At 31.3% G+C, this 20025-nt stretch overlaps 1 protein-coding gene across 1 annotated transcript in view; it reads right to left on the bottom strand.

Annotated features, from left to right (window-relative positions):
- Nucleotides 1–20025, bottom strand: part of LOC112211024 (uncharacterized) — a 138095-nt gene that overhangs the window by 30089 nt on the left and 87981 nt on the right. Inside the window, exon 2 of the mRNA XM_024361917.2 lies at nucleotides 1877–2095. Within this exon, the coding sequence (XP_024217685.2) occupies nucleotides 1877–2095 (219 nt within the window). The remainder of the gene's footprint in view (nucleotides 1–1876; nucleotides 2096–20025) is intronic.

Genomic DNA, 20025 nt, shown 5'->3' with positions numbered 1-20025 from the left:
AAAAAACGGGGAATTATTAGAAACGAGTAATTTTTTTATTACCATAATTTTTTCGAACCTCATTAGTATGCCCCCATATTACATTATATTTTACAAATAAATCATTATTTTTAATTTTTCATCAAAAATGTTTAGGATCCTTTGAAATTGAAAAAAAAAATATCAAGTACTATCGGATGATGAGGATATCTTTTTTACGTTTTTTTTTTTCACCTATTATCTATAGTAATAATATAACTATTAACCTATAATAGGTTTTTTTTTTATTTTTTACAAAGCGAGTCTACCCGTTAATTTTTGTTTAAATTATTTTTATTTTTTTATTTTATGGTTTATTATTGCATTATTTATTTATGCATATTTTATTATTGCATTAATTTCCAAATTTTTTATTAGTAATTATTGTCTTAATTTCTGAAATTTCTATTAGTCATTATTTCCTAAATTGTAGACATTTTTTGAGTCATTATTGTCTAACTTTCTTAAATTGTTATTAGTCATTATTGTCTTAATTTCAGACATTTTTATTAGTCATTATTTTATATCTTAATGAAAGTTTTGAGTGATTGAGAAATTCAAAAACTTTATCCACAGTCTGTTTGTTATTCTGCAAAATTGAATGGAGGTCTTATTATTATTATTTATTAGTAATTATTGCCTCAATTTCAAAAATTTTTATTAGTCATTATTTCCTTAACATCCGAAATCTTTATTAGTAATTATTATCTTAATTTCTGAAATTTTTACTGGTCAACATTGCTTTAATTTCTAAAATTTGTATTAGTCATTATTTCCTTAATTTTTGAAATTTTTATTAGTCATTATTGTCCTAATTTCTTAATTTTTTATTACTTATTATTTCCTTAATTTGAGAAATGTTTATTAGTCATAATGTCCTTAATTTCAGAAATTATTTTTAGAAATTATTTTCTAAATTTCTGAAATTTTTATTAGCCCTTAATGTCATAATTTCAGGCATCTTTATTAGTCATTATTTCCTTAATTTCAGAAATTTCTATTAGTCATTATTGTCTTACTTTCTGAAATGTTTATTAGTTCGTTGTTGTTCCTTGTTTATGTTTATTATTTCCCTAATTTTAGGCATTTTATTAGTTATTATTTCCTTAATTTCAGAAATTGTTATTAGTCATTATTTCCTTAATTTCAGAAAATTTTATTAGTCATTATTGCCTTAATTTCCGAATTGAAAAGTATATAATGAAAGTTTTGAGTGATTGAGAAATTCAAAAAGTTTATCCACAGTCTGTTTGTTATACTGCAAAATTGAATGGAGGTCTGCAGGTAATTCATACAAAGATTTGAGGGAGTCGTATACTCGGCATTCAGTTAAAATGTGTTTAACAGTAAGACCTGTGATCTATTCGGAGGCGCGTCAAAATCACCTCCTCTCCTCACATTTCTAGTTGATGATATCCAAGGGGAGATGTCACTTCTGATTTCCCTTAATTTGTTATCAGTAACATTTTCCCACATTTGTAGCTTCCAATTTAATTCTCCGCTTAAACTGAGTACGACTGACAATGAATCTATACAAATGATCTGTATTTTTTTTTTTTTTTTGTGGGATGAAAAACATTTAAGCTGGTGTAGATTGCAACCATTTCAGCTGTATAGCTACTACATATCGACGACAGAGAGGATAGATACAGTCCATTATTCCATACAATCGAGTAATTCTTAACTTGTTGGGAAAAGGCTAAGAAAGGTATATTCCAACTTTTCGATATAGAAGAGTTTAATTCCGACAAAACCTAAGATAGAGAACACCATTTTGGTCTTGTACTGACGATATAACTAATATAAAATTTATAATATGGTCCGAGTTAACAACGGTTATATTTTTTCGTGCACTTACCGGATCTGGTGTCGGAGGACTGCTTTACGGCGAAGGTGCCTAGGTTGAGGGTCTTGAAGTCGGCAAGGTCCTGGGACTCTGGCTTAGCGGAGTCGATGACCCGGATGGTGGCCTTGTGGTTGAGCTGGATGATGCCGTTGTCGACGAGAGCCTGCACCAGCTGCTGGGTGTTGGGGCCCCCGACCTCCTTGTCGCCATCCTCTCCTTCGGGCTTGCCCCCTGCAACAATCAAAGTGTCAAATATAATATTTATTCTCTTTTATTTTATTTTTTATACCATATATTTTATTTGCAACTCTAAATCTGGTTTACAACCAGCAAATGAGATGTACAGGTATGCCAAGGGTTAGCATGAGGGGGACAGCACGCAGTGGTGCATCCTCCTGACATTAAGTTAATTATTTGATTACAATAGAAGGTCCCGCATCCAATTCCTCTTCAGGCTACGCCGAATAACGTAGGGGATGTCATGCGTTGCCATCCGTCGTATAGTGTTTTGTGAAACCGTTTGTAAGTCCAATGAATGTGGTCCGTTAGTCGGAATGCGTGGTTCGTTGTGAAACGTAGAATGGTGAGTTCGTTGACAGTCTTAAAATTGCGATTGAAAAGTTTGTATTTTCTGAATCTGAGTCTTTTCGGCGGGTCCATACATTTGGCAGGCGTAAGCCCATATAGATTTTAGTAAGTAATTGTATACGTTAAATACCTATCTGAGGGATAATTTAGAACGTCTGTGTAGTATAGAATATAATTTTCTCAGTCAGAAATTTAGAACTTAACATTTTGTCTTGACGTGTGGGCCCCATGTCAACCCTCTGTCATAGAATAAGTTATAGTGTTTCTCTGTGGTTTCTGGTGATTGTAAAATGAACTGAAGGACATGAGTTGTGTCGTAGAGTAAATGTAACAAGTTGTGACATGTCGTGGTTAATCTTAATTTTCCATCGTGGGCACCATTCTCTGTATATAATATTTATTATGTTTTATTTATTTATTCTAGCTACTGTTTTTTCCAACCAAATCCGTTTCTATGTTTTTATTTTCCTTTCATATGAAATATATATTTTTTTAAAAAATCACTTCATTGCACAACCGTTGTTCTAGTAACAGTACTTTAAAACCCGTCAAATCTTAGTTTTCTCTCTTGTTTTCAACCACTCTGACTATGGACTCTGTACGGTGGAAGCTAAGCATAAACGTCTTATGAATTGCACAGTATGATTTATTTGCGGGATTAGCAGAGATACCCACATAACCCAGTATTACACCCAGCTTATGTGGCTCTATCCATCCTTCCAATCCCAGTATTTCCTAGCTTCCTTTTTATTCCAAGTAATTAGTACTCAACGCCCCTCCTATATCCTAGAAAACGTGCATTTCAAATTCTCAGTCCAACCCGGTACAACCAGGTCCCGTTTATCTGACATCTACCCTCCACCTCACCGAACTGCTGCGTTTGATAAATCGTTTTTCACCTGAGCTCCATATCTCTGGAACTCCATTCCTTCTAACATACACTATATCTCACCCTTCCCTCATTTAAAACCCTTCTATTGAAGCACGTTTTACTTCTCTGAACTGAACTAATATTATAATAGTATTTAAAAAAAGAAAATTAAAACTGCACTATTACAACTCATGAAGGGCCATGCAGTAGTTTTTAACGAAGTACTGTTACTAGACCAAGGGTTGTGCCAGGAGGTTATTTGGTCAAAATCACGCTCGACCATCACAGTTTTACTCAATTACTCACTTTATGAAGCTGGGTTGACCCCGGAGGGTTCCCGAGCACACAGGGTTAACTCAACGGTTACAGGTAACAATAATTATCTGCCATAGCCAGATTCGACCCGGGTCCTTGGAGTCAGTAATATATTGCCGCCTTACCAATGGTGTACCTACTCTCACAATTATAGTAGTATAGATAATATCAATATTAAACATAATCGTTTATTATTTGTAAATATTGTACCTACCTTTATGGGTTTTAGTGGTACAGATTTATTTATATATACACATATATCGTAAAATAAACATTAAGTATATATAATGGTTGCTTCGATAGTTAAACTATTAACAGTCACCAGAATAATCCTATGAATAAATAAAAGATGGACAAGGACTAAGATGAATAATGTCCTGGAAGTTAGCTGAGGACTCCTCCACAGACGGCTGAAGGAGTCCTTTGAAATTTTAATATCCTCACCAAGGCGAAGCAGAAATTTTTAAAAGATTTAATTAAATATTGATCCAAGGAGCCATTGCCGACGCCTTTTATATCCTCTCCTAGCCCATTTTATTTTTTTCTGTAGGATGCTATAAAGCATTTTATTGCGTTATCTGATTTCAATTCTAATAAATTATTTTCTGAGCGCTTTTATACATTTATGGAGTTAGTTATTTAGTTTGTAAGGAATGTTTAGTTTAGATATTAGAATGTTTAATAATTATAGAGATCAAAATTACCGTTAAAATCTATAGGATCTCCTCCCGTCAAAAATTAAGCACTCGGTACTTAATACTGTATATGTATTTAGATCGACAGATAGATTGGTTTTAGTAAATTAGTTTATCAATATTTAACGTTATACCAAGAAGATGGCCTCGGGACCTTATAATTTAAATTAATGCTTGAAGTACCACCAATGAGTGGTTCCTTCCCATGATTTTCAAGTGTAAATAAAACATTCCACATATTTACTTATTATATTTATTATTTGTACAGTTGTAAATTACAACAAATAAAAAAAAAGTTATACCAATCCTTCCATGATAAACTTCCCAAGCACCTGAGCCCACTTGTTTCTAACCTGGCTTCTCCTTTTACGCAACCTTAACCTGATAATCCTCCAAGGCGTCAGAAAAGCAGATTGCCCATTATTGGAGTTCTATCAATGGGTAGAATCACCACATGGCTGTTTCATACCATTGTATAACTAACACCAAATTTACTTCTAATAAATATTTTAATACAGTTGCAAATATCAATAAATAAGTTTAAAAAAAGAATATTTTATTAATAAAAAAAATCTTAAACCTGCATTCCGAAGATATCCACTAACAAAATATTTATTTTTTTTTCTTACTGATTCAAGATAATTTTATTGGGTTAAATAGGTTTAAATACCTTTAATAATTAGAATATAGTATGTTATAGCAGTATTTTTGGTGACTTATCGATTTATCAATTGGAAAACTGAAAGAATTTTCCAACTCCTCGAAATAATAGGTTTTCCACCTCACTGTGGTTATGAGAATCGAACCAACGGTTCACTGAGTGTTCTTGTATTAATAATATAGACGATTTTCTAGGAGAAAAAAAAATCGGACTATAATACACATCTTTTCTCTTTTTTTTAGAAAAAAAAAATACTTAGAAGACAAATTGAAGGAGAGGTAGGGGTTCTGATTAGAACAGGCTCGCAGACCATTAGCTTCGAGTCCTACTTTATCCTTGTTTTCCTTTAGGATGAGGTCCTCCTCGAACAGAGAGGATTCACAACACGTCCATCCTGAGGGAGCTACTCCAGAGCGCTTAGCGATCGGCTGATTGGCTATTAGGGGAGGACCTCTCTAACGAGAGATGTCGCAGGAGCCTCAGGACTTACAGGACTTAAATACTTTGGGGACTGGGAGCCGCGTCTCATCCTTTAACAATCATCACAGGGAGAGGACATCGCCGTCTGAATAATAAGGAGATATGGGAAGGAGGAATGGACTAGAAAAATAATTCAGAAGCTAGTATTCGCTACGGGAGAGAAACAATGTACATTATCTTCCTCGCAGTTAATAATTGGAGACTAGATTTAGCGCCATAAAAAAATGTGTTTAAACCATCGAAATCCAACAATAATTTACCAGTAAAGTTTAATTAAGCCAATGGCGTTAAGATGGATGGGGACGTGAGGCTCGAAGCAATCCATCAGGTTGCCTCTACACAACAATGTCGTGTAATTCTACTATGGTAGGCAAGAGATCACGTGAGAGGCCAGAGACAGAAGATAAATAGAATCAATAAAAATGCGAAAGAATAGCATGCAGACATCTGGAAAGCAGAGGCACAAGAGAAGCGTGGAGAAGACAGATGAAACCCTTATCTAACCTTGTTTGAACAAAATTGATGAAAAAATAAAAATCTAAACTACCCTGATTGAAAACCCAAAATTTTGTCTACAACGGAAGAGCTATGTAAAAAAAAAAATGATTTTATATTCCTATGATGAAGGATGGAATTCAATTTTTTGACTTTTTAAAATTACCAAAATTTTAAGTTTAAAAAAAATATGAAAAGCACAATGTAGAAAGGAGTATAAGGAGGAGTAGAAAGGAGTAGAAAGGAGTGAAAAATTAAATGAAAGAATGTTTTTATTCTTTCATTTAATTTTTCAATTTTGCTTTTACATATACCATTAACCAGAAAACTTAAAAGTGATTAGCTTATTAGATGTGGAAAACGTAATGGTATATTCACATTGATCAGACTAATTAATTTTTAATTTTTAATTATAAACGTAGATAAGGAAATATAATAATTAATTTTAAATAAAAATTAAAATCCGACTAGTCAAAGCAAAGTCAGACGGAAAAATAAAGGCAAGAACCGGACTGGAATCCTAGGTAAAGACGATAACACTGAACGTTTTCAATCACAAGCTTATGTCATATATAAATTTGAGTTTAGATTTAGAATTTAATATTTCAATGAATTGATTTATATGATTAATAATTTTTTTTTACATTGGTGCAACATCTAAAAAGCTGGAAACTATAATCAAGCAATATGCAACCAATTGTAGAAACGTTAAAAATATAAATTGCACAGCTCTGGCCTACCACAGCATAAAATTGAACCATGAATTTAACTTTGAAAACCCTAAAATAATAGATACAGCACAAAACACAAAAAGCAGAAGATTTCTGGAAGCCATACACATAGCAAAAACATACAAAACACAGCAAAACTACAAAACTGACCTAAACACTTAAATACACATAACGCCGACATTATAAATATACTCAAAATATAAACATAAAAAATCAGAAAAAATAAACGGGTTTAGAAAAAAATCACTAAGTTTAATTTAAAATTCAAAGCAGGACATATAAATAGGAAGGTAGCCAAACAGCACATTGGACATGAGATAAGGTCCAAAGAGGTAGCAAGAAATATAGAGTAATGGTTGTGCTAAAGAGAAGTAAAGAATGCACCAATATAAGTGAGAACAGTGTAAAGCAATGTAAATATGACATGATTTCTTATATGAAATTCAAATTTTGACTAATTATGGGGTGAATATAATTGTATGAATTATAATACATATGGATGAAGATTGTTATTATGGTGGATTATTGTTGTTTGAAGTTTGAAAGTACATGAATATGGGACAATAGTCCCGAAACGTTGTGCTACAATATGTTAATTTAAAATAAATTACATTCAAATTGGAAGTTTATTAACCTCAAAAAAATTGTATAATTGACTTACCATACTTCCTAAAGAGAAAATCCAGATTTATATGATTTTTGTAAATTATTGGTAATATATTATCAATATACTTAACAATTAGAATTGTTCACTTATAGCAACCTCCCCAGGACTAAGCACCTTTTTTTTATTATTTTAATACCAGATCGGCCTGGTAACCTTTCATAGTTAATGTAAGAGGAACATTTCTCTTTAACAATTGATTATGGGGGGTATAGTCTCATACAACAGACCCCCTAACTATATACAATGTTATAAATTAAAAAAAAGATATAATATATATATTAAAATAATATTTCTTAATAAAAGATAAAGATAAAAGTCAAGTTGATAACAAAAACAGTGACATTTATGGATTTAACAAAATAAATAATTGCCTTATAAGCGAAAAAAAAGAAGTGAATTTAAGAAAAACATCAAGGGGAAAAAAAAGAAATTAGGATAAAATAAAACTTTATAGTAACAATTAAACAACTGATAAATATAGAATTTATAACAGGATGTCCAGCAGCAGCCTAGGCTTCAGTAGTTGGGTTGTGGTTGGGTTTCCCAAGTTGTAGGTCACTGCTCCTTTAACTGTCGGTAACTATGAGTGGAACTTCGTGAACTTTTTTTTTATGTAATCCTCGATTGTCTCCATTTGTAATTCCCGATGCAATTAGCTGTTTCTTACAAACCAAGGAGCATCTACTGCGATTCCTACGACTTTATTTTGAAAAGATTGTAATAGAACTAAGCACCTCATGTAAATGTTTAATTTTTTTTATGTTTACTTACTACTTTACAAATATAAAGGCAGTGAACGGAGACTTTATACAAAATGTATTGCTTGCTTACTGGAAAAATCTTCAAAGGTATTTGGCGAAAAGTGATTTTTGATGAAAGGGCTTTGGTTCAGAAGTAGAGGAACCATCACTCATCATTATTTGTACTACACCTTGGCTATGTAGTGTCAACTCTGTGTGTCTAAATCTCTACACCTTTTGTAACCACAACTTCAGATACTTTACCCACTGAAAAGTATTGTAAATAAATAAAATCGACAATAAGTCTCCTCAAAAGAATAAATGTTCCCCTCCTCCTTCCGCCCACTCTTCCTCAACTTGTTCCAAAATGAAGGAATATAAATAGTGAGATCTTGAAGGCGGAGCTAAGAGATAGGCCTATAAAATGGAGGACATCAGTCAGCGAGTGCCTCCTAGATCTTATTTAGAATTGCATTGAACTATAGGAGGAGAGGAGGAGATGCTATCTCTTTGTGATGTATCACTTTGGACCGATTGCATTTCCTTTGTATTCTTCGGCGCCGTCGGCCCAGCACCTCCCGCCATTTTGCTGTAGTTGGTCTCTTCTTATAGCCTCTTTTAATGTGTCCTCTATATTTCATCTCTTTAGAAATGTTATTTTAGTTTGTTTTTTTAAATTTTATTATGGCATACAGTTTTCTACATACACCCATATTACCAAAGTCTTCCAACATAGTATTATATTATAAAACTGGTAACTATACATTTTCTCATATGTCATTTATTTTTTTATTTTAAGTGAAATTTCATTACCTACAAATAGCCTTTTTTCCGCAGATTTCTAAAAGAAAGAAATATAAAGAATTATAAAAATAAAACAAAAATACAATCCATGAGGCGCCTTAAATTTAGTACTTAATTGAGGAGTTTTTTTGTCAAAATTAAATATATCTTTTTTTGAAAATTTGTTATTTAAAAATAATTGTGGAAGCATTTCATATGCTAATATACTAATATAATTTTTATTGAGAGAGAGAGAGATTTTATTGGTTTTGGTTATTAAAATTTACAATATGACCATGTCACGCTCTGAGTCTATAGAGTCTCATTGAGCAATATAAATTATTTAGGTTTCTAGATTCAAAATAAGTTACACATGAAAACAAGAACAAGAAATAAAAATATTCATAAACATGTTAACTTCTTCAACAAAAAAGAAAAAAAAATTAATAACACAAAAATATAAGGTCATTCACATGAAGGGTCAAGGTTTTAGTACTTTGTAAGGAAGTACAGTTACTAGACCAACGGTTGTGCAAGGAGGTGATTTGGTCAGAATCACGTTCAATCATCACATTTTTACCCAATTAGGGGTACTCACTCACATCATGAGGCTGAGCGGACCCCAGGAGGATTCTAGAACCCACAGGGTTGACTCACGGCTACAGTGTAACAGAAAAAAATTCTTTAATCAGCCGGATTCGAACGTGGGTCCTTGGAATTAGTATCGTGCCTCACCATGGTGCCTCTGCGCTCCCATATATATAAAATAAATATCCATATAAAAATGTATACCCTCTGGAAATATTAAGTATATAAAATTATATTTTTATAAATACAAGTTAATTACAAAGTAAAATTCTTCTTAAACAAAACAAAAAAAAAAAAAAAAGAAAACCAGAAAATTTTTTTTTAAAAATTATTTAAAATAAAGTATAGGAAATATTATAAATATAAAATAGCATTCATTCAAATACTTATTAATTGAATTAACATCTTCTTAAATCAATATAAAATGTACAATATAATATTCTATGGAAATATTGAATAAACAAAATAATATTCTTATAAATACAAATGAATTACAAAATAATATTTTTCTTTAACAAACAAAAAAAAGAAGAAAAAAGAAAAACATTTTTTCTCAACGAAATAGGAAAATTATACAGTTTAAAACATTTTTAAAACTATTGACAACACGAAGCAAAATCCACGTCATATCCAAAATGAATCCTTGTGACTTGACATTGTGTGATTTTGATTTTTTCCTAGGATTTCCTTCCATAAACGAATTCTGCTAATTAAAAATGATTTATGGTTTCGAGATTTTCTATGGAATGGAATGAGAAATTGCTATTTTTTTTAAATATGTGATTTGGAATAGGAATTTGTTTCATAAAGATATCGTAAATATAATTTGGAGTTTTATTTTTGAAAATTTGGAACAGGAAACTATCTAAGGAGCTCTATGATCCTTATAAACATTGCCTATAAATATAAGACAGAATCTAATATTACAATATAAAAATATATTAATAAAAAAGAAATTCTAAAACGAGGGATAGGGATAGGTTGATTAAAACCTTAGCTCCGATAAAGTAGGGCTTTCTTCCAATCCTGGGACTAAGACTTGAACAAACTTGGAGGCTAAGATCGGACGATGTCTGGAATGGATCCTCTAAAACCCAAGCTCAGTTTTTGCCCCAGCGGGGAAAGGGGAGCCGTGTGTTGGAGTTGGTTAATGAGATAAGTTAGGGGGACTTATGATGCTCCAAGTTAGCCCCTAAGTCCCACTTCGGAGCAGTCATTCTCCTGACTTAGAGCTTCGTCCGAGATATGACTTCTATGGAAGGTGGTCAATATTTGTAGGGCAGGGCTTCTATAGAGGCTCAGAGGAAAGAGGGAAAACTATTAAATTTATTTGGTCAATACTAACCTTTTTTTTTTTCTTTTTTTTTTTTAATTGACATTTACTACTGTATTTACATAAAAATACATCAGGTAAATTTGATCTCAGATAATGGTGTGATACAGACATGTAGAGAAACTACCCATTTTTAGCACTATAAGAATATTTCTATATGAGATATTCTCGAGGCCATATCTCAAGAAACCTCCAACACAATTTTTTTTTTTTTTCAATATCTTTATTATATACTCTATACATCTAACCCGGCAATGCTTCGTTATTGCTATATTTGAGGATGTATTTAGATTTAATTATACTATGACAGTTTGATTTAAATTATTGTATTTAGTTAAATTAAACATGTAGGTATAGTTTATTATTATAATTCGGTAACATAAATTGAACCAATATATGCCATGACATTCGTTTTTAGCATTCTTAATGTTAAAAGAGCAGATATTTATGTATATTACGGAAAACATAAACAGATTTAAAACCAAAACTCTCCCTGTGCCTCGTAATTTTAAAAATAACTTCAATACTACTCTACCGATCTACACCAAACTTGGCAGTTGTTTAAGGCTCTAAAAACTTCACCAAAAGGCACAAAGACAAATTAGAACCGGAGATATCAAATAAAAACGTGAGATTTTTTCCCTCATTTGAAACCCACATTTTGCCCTCAAAAAAGCATCAAATATAGCTTTTGTTGATTTCGGCTATAAGAGCAGACATTCAGCTTTCCAACGGCCCTATTAACATGAGAATCAGATGAAAGAAAGAGGAGTTGTTAACGATTATATGAAAAATGGGGGGGGGGGGGAATGCACGGATGGAATCGAAGTGAAAAATGAATGATTTTTAATTTCTTCCAAAATAGGTATTTAGTAGTTTGGAACAACCCTTAAAAAGAATATGGTTTTCTTTTTTCTGAAAACAAAATTTACCGAACTAATTTACTAACTACCGTCTAATTCTGTTTATAATTTTTTTCTACTCAAAAATGTCATGCTTTCATCATCTTTAAACCTTCCTACGTTGAAATGGAACATATAGCAAAAAGCCCCACGTAAATCGGTCCAGTAATAACAAAGATTCAACAGCTCTCTTTTTTTAGCCTCTTTTTTTCAAACAGCCTCTGGTTTGGATCTCGCGGAACAAGGAGCTTCTTAGAAGGCCTAGGTGTTAGCATCGGGGATATTGCGATCTTGGCAGAAAATATTATTTTGCACACCCTAGGGATCATACACCTGCATAGGAATTAGCTCGGAGATTATTCTTTGTTTTATTTATTTATTTTAATATGTTGACCTCTCTATTTGTGTGTTTTAACGTGTTTATTCATTAAATTATTTTATTTTATTAGTACTATTTTTTTTAATAACTTATTTATCCATTCAAGTGTTTCCTGTAACCGGTTTTTATTATATTTTCCTTTTAATCTGTGTGTTAGTCTTATTCTCGTAAAATGTATCTATTGGTTTGTTTTTGTTAAACTGATCTACTGCTGTGACAATGAATGATGATCTGATCTCACATTACCGTCTAATATTGAATTTATTTAGCGGGTCACTGAAGAGGATCTAGGAGGGTGAATTCAGGAGAGCGAATTTGTTGATCGGGTGAATTAAAAAATTGTGAAATTGGAGGAGCAGAAATGAGAAAGAAAAATAGGAATGAATTGAAACATTTGTATTTGTTGTACAGACCGAAATTGATTGTAAAAGGAAACTGTAGGGGAAAAAAATTGTTTATTATATCTTATTATTGTATCTCTTTTTTTCTGATTATACCATGTATGTGTAATTTATATATGTCCGATTACGGATTGATAAGTATGCTGTGTGAGATAGCAACCTGATGTGTTTAGGCAGCATAGATAGATAAAGTATTTCTCTCTATATATAGAGATTATATAATATATTCTGTTAATTTGATCTTAGTTAAAATGGAGTGTTACAGGCGTGTAGAGAAACTACCTATTGGTAGCACTCTAATGACATTTTACATTAGCAGGTAACGTAGCCATCTTCTTTTCAGGCGCCTCGGAGGATTGTCAAGATGGAAATGGATGCAAGATTAGAAACTAGGATTTGAGGGTTGGTCCCAAAGCTCACCAACACAATTTAATGTTGATGTTCAAATGTCATTCCAATCACCAAAAGAGGAAAAAAAAATCTTTAAATCTTATGTACACGCTACAAACATAGTTTGTATTTATTTATTTATTTTCGTATCGTGTCATAATAGAAATTATTGATCAAATTCATATTAATAAAATAAAATCCGTAAAATATCTATGAAGAGGGTTGGCCAATATTTCAGCAAATAGGATCTACTTTTTATCTATAAAGTGTGCCGCGAAAGACTAGCCATAGGCGTAGTCTAAGGGTGTGAAATGCAAACTATGTTTATACACCGTGTCTCAGTATAAAACACGGAACAAAATTACAGCGAGTTATGGGTAGATAAGTAAAATATATGTTCAAAACTATTTTTTAATTTTTAAATCACTTATTAAGTTTTTCAGATATAAAGCTCATGAAGAAAATAAATTTCCAGACTCAGCTTTTGATAGTATTCCGTACATGCGGTACCTGAAAAATTCTATTTTCCGAAACTTGTTCAAGATAGATTTTTACTAACTTAAAATGTAACTTAATTTTTTTATTAACTTGAATGTATAAGTTGTTGTACTATTTGTTCGTAAAGATGAAAAAGTTGTCATAAAAATGCACAGCAAGGCTAATAATTTGATTTCAATATTTCACTTTCGCGTTGTTTTTTTCAGCCACATCCAATTTAATATTGGAAAAAAACCTTTTTGCACATTTTTGATAGACCAGAAAGACTATTTTCCCATAAAAGTTTACATATTAGAGCATTTTTTGTGTAAGTTTCTTTTATGTATTTATACGTATGGACTCAGGGGCCATCTTGAAAGATGTAACCAAAATAATGAGAGAACAATAATCATATTAACTAATATGAATCAGAATAACGTTAAAACGAAAAAATTAATTTAATGATGGAAAAATTAATATTTATATCATCAAAATTAAAAAAGAATGTATTCCATTGAATTTATATGATAGGCTTTCTCGCCATTGAAATAATCTAACTGGGTGTAAGTGCTGAATTTTCAAAAAATATCACTCAAAAGTACCTTCAGTTTTGTTTATTTAAATAAATTTTTTTTTCAATGTTAGCAAAGGATAAATACAATATATTTAAGAATTTTATTAATAACTAAAGAAAAATTCAAATTCAAACTGGAAATGCGAGACGACTCGATCTTTACCGATCCCATGACAGCTTAAACTGTTGTTTTCTTGGCAGGAATGAAATTCATAATGTGTTCTTATATTCTAGGCCCGAATTCGAGTCCTGCTATGACTGATAGTTATTTATTCAATTATATCAATCATGGATATACTAACAGAATCAGCAACTTAATAGCTATCCATAATACCTAGTTAATTTTCATTATATATTTTTTCAATAAAATAAAAAAATCTGTTTAACACGTAATTTACAATATTTGTTATACTATAGTGCATAGAATAAATAAATACGTTAGTTAATTTTTAAACTTTATGATATTTTACTGTAAGAGTCTCTGGAATTAAACTGAATTAGGTGAATAACACAATTCTTCCTTTTTCAACTGCAATAATTTATTTCATATAATCAACAACGTTTCGGGAAATATCTCCCATCTTCAGGTCGCAATAAAACCAAATTCAACAAAAACCTATAACATACGCTTACAACACTACTAGTATATTATATATACATCAAAACTATTTACCTGATAAAAATGTTTTATACATAACGTATAATTATCTCCTATTTTGTCATTATTGCTAATATTTAATAATATTATTGTCATTTAATTGATAAAAAACTTTTTTTTACTATTAACAATTATACATTATTAGGAGAATAATTACCTTCCTGGAGGTTATCTTTCATTATGATAACCACATATAGATTATAAACACTTATCTCTTAACTCTATTACCACAAAGATGAACAATTAAACTAAAATTAACAATTTTCAAAAAACCATTTCTTTCTCTTTATTATAAAAAAACTATTTTCTTTTATAATTATAAACAATTTATTTATAAAATAGCAAATAAAAATGACTAAATTAATTCTAGATTATATAAAACCACATAAAAACTAAAAAGTTAATTTATTTAAAATATCCATATAATTTGTGCCTAAAGTTTTTGTATCTGTTTTATAATTGATTGCTTTGTCAATGTTTTTTGTAATATGTACTGATTCTATTATTTTTCTATTCCTACTATTCTTAACTATATCTAATATTTCTGGATTATTGAAATCAAACTGATGTTTGTATTTAATACTATGTTGTGCCAATGTTGTAATTTTGATGTTTTTTATATTTTTACAATTGATCTTATGTTGATCAATTCTTGTTTTTAATTTTTTAGATATTAGTAGTGTTGTAAGCGCATGTTATAGGTTTTTGTTGAATTTGGTTTTATAGCAACCTGATGTTGGGAGATATTTCCCGAAACGTTGTTAATTATATGAGGAAGAATTGTGCCATTCACCTAATTCAGTTTAGTTAATTTTTTTTAATACACCGTTTGTTTTAGCTCACAAAAATGTGAAACTGTTCATTTACCACGGAGGTTTGTTAAGCAGCTCAGAAGCCATTTAGTGCGGTGTACCGATCCTTGGACTCTGCAGTTTAGGGATATGTGACAACATATAGCGTACATTGGGGATGGCCATGTCCTCAAAGGATTTGAATGAAAGGTCTCTTACTGAAGCGATAACGACAATGGTTGAAGCTCCCAAGAAAGACAGAATTTTATATTTCTCAATATTGAAATATTATATAATGTCAAAAATTATATAATTATCTAATTTCAAACCATACTTTATTGATTTTTAAGTAAAAATTCTTTCCTGACTTTTTTAGTAAGATGTTGATGTGAAAAAACTTTGATTAAGAATATTATTACTATGTTGTATTTGTTTGAGCTACACTTCCGGTTTCTCTATCTTCAAATACAATGTACTCATTTTTTTAAGAGCATTTATTTCCGATTTACAACAGCACATTGTTTGAACAACATGCTTGTGTAAATTTTGATTGATGGAGTATATTATTTGGGTACCCTAAATTGGGAGGGAGAGGGGAGGATAGAAACCTAGAGGTTGAGCATGGTCCTGAAAAATGAGGTTAAGATTTTTTTATTTTTTTTAATTCCCTGCTAAATTTTCACAGGTCTTTTAGCTACTTCCCTGAGGCTGAGGTTTTTGTCTCGGTTTATAAGAATGAACATTAGTACGAGCAAGGTTTTCTGTAGTTTCATGATCCTTTAATAATTAAATAATAGTAATAATAATAATAGTAAAAAAATTCTTATTGGTGTACAGAAGTCTTTAGATAAAACAACACCAGAGAGTAGTAGAGAGATAAGCCTAGAGCAGTAGAAGCAGAGAGTTATGCTGACTCTACCAAATTCGGCGTGAGGAGTCCCCCCCTAGCGAAGTTGGGAGAGCGCTCTAGATTTATAGCCTGATAAGTATTCAGCTCTTCTCTCCTTCACGGCCTTACAAATTTTCTCCAACCGCTAATAAAGGAGGCTGTGTCGCACAGTTGTTGTTTAGCTTCAGTTCTGCTTCGGATGAGAGAAAGGATATTGGAAAACTTTATGAGTCCAAATTCTAAATTTATAATGAATATTTCATATCAAAGAATGGATGTAAAATCTAAAATCATCTAGGTTATTAAAAAAATATTTGAGACTCTAGCGTGTTAGGAGTGAAAATATTTAGTTCCTATTACTTATCTACGATTTCATCATTTCAGTATTATGAAACGGAATTTGATTAAGAAAAACATATCTCTTAAATAAATAAAATAAATTTCTTATTCTATTTTATTTACTATGAAATATTTAAGCTTTATACTATAAGTTCGGTTTGGGGCGTAGGTCCAAGAGCGCCTGGTTCGTTGCAGTGCTATGTATCGACGTAATTACCATTCCGACATTGCAAACTTGTCCGTCTTGGACGGATCATCTGCTTTGGTAGATGTTCTCTAACTCTAACTCCATGCAGGCTATTCTGCCCACGTCAAAACAACAATTTCTAATTAGTCAATATTCACTTAAAACCAGAATTAAAATCATTTATCACTGTCACTATTCCTTAAAAACTTTATTACAACAACCTGATTTGTGAGTTGTGACAAGTTGAATTGTTAAACTCTGCATGGAGTTAGAGTTTTTAAATTATATAATTCCAAAATTGTATTAAGTAGATTGTCCCTGAAGTTGGCCGGATTGGCCGAAACGTCGGACTTATAAGAAAAATAAAAGGTTTTGAGACTGAAATGGATAGAAATTAAATTATTTATTTTTAAAAAAATTACCAGTCTCAAGAAAGTGTTAAGATTATAAATTAAATAAAAAGAATAGGTGAAGCAAATATGGCATAGGTGAGATATAGTAATTTGTAAAAAGGATAAAAGTAAGAATGAAGGCTTTTTCAAAGTCAAAATTATGGTTTAAAGTCATAGTATGCTCAGAGAGTTTGGATGCGAGTTGGTTATGGGGAGTTATGGATAATTTATGTTGTAATATTTAGGCTTTTAGGTAGTTTTTGGTTTCGCCGATGTTAGTTTTTTTTTTTTTTAATCCCCCTCCATTTCTGGCAAACGGGTTGCGGGAGCAGTCGGGTAGTGCGCTGGTCATGCTCATGCCTCTGTTCCCAAAAATCAACATTTTTTTTATTCTTTTATAAATTAATTCTTTTATTATTATTGGGAAAAAAATTGTTAGTGCCGAGTTACAGTTACGAGTGGAAATAGGGATATGGGATATAGGATATGGATATTTCAAATATTACTTTTTTAAAAAAATTATATCCTTCTTCCTACACAAAATTATATTACATTTTCCTTTTTATTCTTTCCCTTTTTTGTCCTCAATCCCTATTCCACTCTCCCATACCCCCTTTCTCAAGTGATCCGCAACACACATTCAATCCGTTGCACAAATGTAATGAAAATTAAATTGAAATCATATATCTTTTTATGTTTTACCACTTTACTATATTTATAACTAGTACTCATTTACAATTTATTATTTTAGATTTTTATTTACCACACCTGGTTATATGCATTAGGAACTTGTTTCCAGTCCACCTAAATTTATATTTCCTTATATTGTTATTATTATAATTTTTTATATACTTTATAAATATAACAATTTTTTTTATGTTTTTATTTTAATGTTTTGTCAATTATATAATGTTTTCATCTTGTTTTGTTTTTTCATTTAGTCCTGTAAAGGGGGGCGAAACGTTGGTTAAAAATAAATAGTTTTCTTTTACTATTTCAATACCTTTATTGACCACCACTATCTTCTTACAATATTGTATTTATGTTATTTTTAATTGCTGTTTGAAAAAAGAAAAAGTAGAAAATAAATTTTTATATCTTTGCTAATATATGTTTTTTTATCCGATGTATTTGGGCAGAATTGGCGATTTCTCTCTTTATTACTGGAATGAAACTCACTTAAGGCCTACCTAAGTATTGTGTAAGTTACATGTCAGAAACTAGTGACTATTATTATCGAGACGCGATCATCTCTAAAGTTGCACGACATGGAAAGGCCTTTACCTAGCCTCATCCTGTTATTCAAGTTCTCGCATCCCTTGATCCCCTCCCCATCCATCCCCCTGTCGAAGGGAACTTCATCGCATCAGTTTTCAACTTCCCTTCTAACTCTGTTCTGTTTTCACCGAAAACACTTTCCAACTTGTCGAGAAAAAACATGTTCAAAGAACTCTTCCTATATAATTTAATTTCAGAGAATTTTCGCTTTCTTTACCTCGAGTCTTTTTAGGAAGTATATGCTTATTTTAAATCAAACGATATTTATTTAAACTTATCTAATACATGTTAAGATAACAAAAAAAAATTAGAACTATCAATTACCTTTGGTTCTTATATCTATTATAAAATAAAAAAAGTAATTTACTTCCATTCATCAAATACAATTTAATTGAAGATTCTAAAATGAACATAAAATATATAAATTAAAAAAAAAATAACCTGAGCTCTGGCCAATAAGAATTTTAAAAATCTAGGCACTTTATATAAAACCAAATTAACTTCTCAATTTTTTTAAATAATTTACAACTGTACAAAAATATATACAACAAGTAAATTTGCTGTTAGTGATAAAATGACATGATACAAACTTGTGGAGAATCTACCCATTGATAGAACTCCAATAACATTTCTAGAGGAGAAGTACTCGAGGACATCTTCTTTTCAGATGTCTAGGAGGATTATTAGGTAATGAAGGAGAAGGTTAGACACAAATGTGTTTGGGTGGTAGGGAAGTTTATCATAGAAGGATGATAGAACTGGTTCTGGCCAACATAAGGAACATTGAGGCCCTGATGGATGACTTTATTTGTAAAAAAGTAAGGAGCATTTAGTGTTTTAAGAAGGACATTGAACTGTAAGAATTGTATTCGGGGGGAATTCGTTGATTTAATGGAGCCCCAAAGCTCAACTCCATATGTCCAGATATGCCTTATTATAGTCATTTAGATCACACTTTTGTAATGGATTGGAAGTTTAGACTTTTTGTCTAGTAAATGTTTAAATGTAAATGTAAATGTGTCTTTTCATTCTTGTATGAGGATTTCATGTCAGTCGTTTGTCCAGATTTAGTCCTAAGTAATGGATCTGTTCGACAGGAATAAGTGGGACAGGAGGTCATGGGATTACGACGAAGGGTAAATGTGCTTTAGTGGAAATTATTTTAACCCTCTAGTTTTGGCACTATCCTTCATGGGTGGTGATGGGAGATTGGAGGGTTTAGGATACAATGTATGGATCATTATTCACTGATAATATACATGTGTCAAAACATTAACCGTAGTCATCATATACATATAATTTTCATAACCACCATTTTGGTAGTATATACATACATATTTAGTGCCCTTCCTTTGCCACGTGGCATTATAAGAGGTTGGGCTAGGTTCGCGCCGGGGTTACAATATTGGTACAAGAGCCACTGGCCGGGGTTACCCAGAACTATCAATTCTATAAAATCCCCCACGATAGCCGAGTGTTTTAACACATTATATATATATATATATATATAAGTTACGGACTGTCAGCTGACAGGTCCATATCAGCTGATCGAGAACA

This window comes from Halyomorpha halys, unplaced genomic scaffold (genome assembly GCF_000696795.3).
Source record: "Halyomorpha halys isolate HHAL.00 unplaced genomic scaffold, Hhal_1.1 Scaffold1734.1, whole genome shotgun sequence".
Lineage (NCBI taxonomy): Eukaryota > Metazoa > Arthropoda > Insecta > Hemiptera > Pentatomidae > Halyomorpha > Halyomorpha halys.
This window is presented reverse-complemented; position numbering and strand designations above follow the sequence as displayed.